Source organism: Oncorhynchus kisutch, linkage group LG14 (assembly GCF_002021735.2).
Source record: "Oncorhynchus kisutch isolate 150728-3 linkage group LG14, Okis_V2, whole genome shotgun sequence".
NCBI classification, from domain to species: Eukaryota; Metazoa; Chordata; class Actinopteri; order Salmoniformes; family Salmonidae; genus Oncorhynchus; species Oncorhynchus kisutch.
This window is the reverse complement of record NC_034187.2, coordinates 41,714,778-41,717,583: the sequence shown is the minus strand read 5'-3', so window position 1 is coordinate 41,717,583 and position 2,806 is coordinate 41,714,778. Positions and strand designations below refer to the sequence as shown.

The 2,806-nt window shown below is 48.0% G+C and overlaps 1 protein-coding gene across 1 annotated transcript; it reads left to right on the top strand.

Moving 5' to 3' along the window:
• The first annotated feature begins 270 nt into the window (after window positions 1-270).
• Window positions 271-2,239, top strand: cldn23l (claudin 23-like). The gene has a single exon (XM_031788422.1). The coding sequence runs from the start codon at window positions 532-534 to the stop codon at window positions 1,186-1,188; it is 657 nt and encodes a 218-aa protein (XP_031644282.1). The 5' UTR covers window positions 271-531; the 3' UTR covers window positions 1,189-2,239.
• The last annotated feature ends 567 nt before the right edge of the window (window positions 2,240-2,806 follow it).

Genomic DNA, 2,806 nt, shown 5'->3' with positions numbered 1-2,806 from the left:
ATGCTCTCTAACTCTCTCTCTCTCGCTTTATTGGCATGACGTAACAATGTACATATTCTCTCTCAGCCCAGTGAGGAGTGAAGGATGCTTAGAAGACCACAGCAAGGTGAAGGGAACCATTTAGATCTGTCACGTAGACAGTTACACCAGATATAAGACCGTTAGATCTCTCAGAGATGGGGATGAAATCCAGCACATTCCAAATCAGGTCAATTGGAGTTTGTGGTCAGAGGACAGTCAGTCATATTTGCGTCAGTGCAAGGTTTTGTACTGGGTGAGGTAATGTCTTATGTCTCCTCTTTCCTCCTTGTAGCTTGACGGTGTCCTACCTCAAGGTGTGACTGACGTCTACTGTCTGTGACTCACCTGGCCACGATCTCAGATCCACCATCCATCCTTTGTCTCTGAACAAGGTCAACCTACACCACAGGTCGACCTTCATAAACACCGTCACTTAGAGTCGAACATTATCCAGAAGCACATCCAGAACTCCATTACCCAGAAATTCCTCCAAAATTACCCTGCAGCAGCATGCAAACCCCGGCCTCCATGGTGATGGGCATCGTGTTCGCCCCTCTGGGCCTGGTGCTGGTCTTCATGGCAGCCATCACGCCCCAGTGGAGGGAGGGGCAGACCCAGCTAGTGGGTGTGGCCGGGGCTGAGCCCCGCCTCCTCCTGCGCACCGATGGCCTATGGGAGAGCTGCCTACAGGTGGCCCACTCGGAATTGAAGCAGTGCTGGCCAGTAGAAGGTGCCTACCAGAGCGACCCACAGGTGAGGCTGGCGCAAGGCCTTGTGCTCAGCTCCTTGTTCCTGTGTGGTGCCGGCATTGTGCTGGCCAGTGTGGGGGTGAGGTGTTGGACCGACCTGCCTCTGAGAAGCGTGGTGGCTGCGGGAGGCCTGCTAGTGGCACTGTCAGGCCTGCTGAGTCTAACCGCCCTGGGGGTGTACACACACAACCTTGGAATACTGGGGATGGAGCAGACACCCCCCCACAGACCTCATCATAGGCTGCCACAGCTCACTCTCCACCCGGCCGGGTCGCTCTACTTCGGCTGGGTGGGGGGATGTGTACAGGTGGTGGGGGGGGTGGCGCTACTGCTCAGCTTCAAGATTCGGCCCAGATGTCCCTCCTGCTCACAGCTGAAGAACAAGCAGGACACAGAGGTGTACGACGTCAGCTGTTAGTGGAGACTGGGGGAGAGTTACTGTGAGAGAAGATGATGAATTGGATTTACCCTTAACACTACAAAGCCAAGCAAAAGCCGAACCAAGCTGTACTGCAATTGCTTGGTATGTTTCCACCATAGTTGCTAGAACAATGCTGGAAAGGGCATTGTGAAAAGAACATATCTAAGCCAACACAGTAAGGTTCAGGTCGACACCAGGGGCAGACTGGGACCAGAAATTGGCACTGGCATTTCTAAAACACTGGCCATTGATTTTCCTCGAGGCCCCCATTATTAGCTAAATAATGATCAATTATTTAGTTGTACCCGAAACGCCAGCTGGCCATTCTGCCCCTGGTTAACACAACAGTATGAAAAGGGTGTTTGTGGATGGTTTGGGTTCAGTGGTGGGAGTGCTTTTGTTCATTTGGCACAGAGGGTGTATGAAGGATGATGAACTTGAACTTTTGTAAAGGAAGCTGTATGGCACTGTGTTGTTTAACTTGGAGATGATAACCTTAAAAAAAAGTATTCATGTTGCCTTTAACTGCAAAAAAAAGTATAGAACTGTCACAAAGCAACGTTTTGATGTCGGCCTTGTAGGTAGTTGTAGTAGCCTACTACCCATGCCTTCGCAAACTCTTTGCCCTTTGTCTAATACTTTCTCTTTCTGTCCTGATTTTCATTAAGTCATGGTTTCTGTCGGACACAATATTTGAGCATACAGCAGACCCTACTACTTCTGTGTCAAACTAAATGTATATGATTTAGGGATGATCTTAGATCTAAGGGCATATTTAGGACTTAAGCTTTAGAAGCCGTGTTAGTTGTTGACCAGTTTTGACAATACCTCAAAGAATGAAATCGCGGATTGTATAGAATTTTAAGTCAGGCATACATTACAGATGCCAAATCCTATTGATGACTGTGAAGATTTTATCAAGATGTTGATACTATTTGTAGTGTAGAGATAATATACGGGGAAAACATATTATTTCTATGTCATTTGGAACTGTATAGTAGTTGTCAGTATGTAATGTATTGTTACTATGATTCTACTGTGAATAAACAGGTTTGTTAACTGTGCAACAAACACTGTCATCGGAGTTTGTAATGATTATTTAGTGAGACTGTAATATTCACAACTCACACTGTCAACACGTTAGCACTGCCATGGTTGAAAAGCCAACAATAACAGTGTCTGTGTGAAGACGGAACTGGCGAGCGAGCACGCACGCCCGCGCACACACACGCACACCTTCCATTCATTCAGAAGCTGGCAGAGGTAGAAGAGAATATATAACAGAATACAATGCACATCATCTCGGGAAGGTCAGAACTAAAATCTTGCGCATTTGCATCAGATGCTCGATTAAGTTCTGGGGGCAGACTGTAGACTTGTTAGAACATTTAAGTGGAAGCAGGGCAGTAGCTCCACCCCCTCTCTTTGCACCTCCCCTTCTGAAATTCCAAAGTTGCAAACCCTTGCGAAATCTAGATTTTTCCAAATGATCGAGAGGGGTCCACCTCATCTCTCAGGCCCCTCATTTCTCAGGCCCCTCCCCCTCATCTTTCAGGCCCCTCACATCTATCAGGCCCCCCGCCCTCATCTCCCATGCCCCTCTCCCCTTGTCATC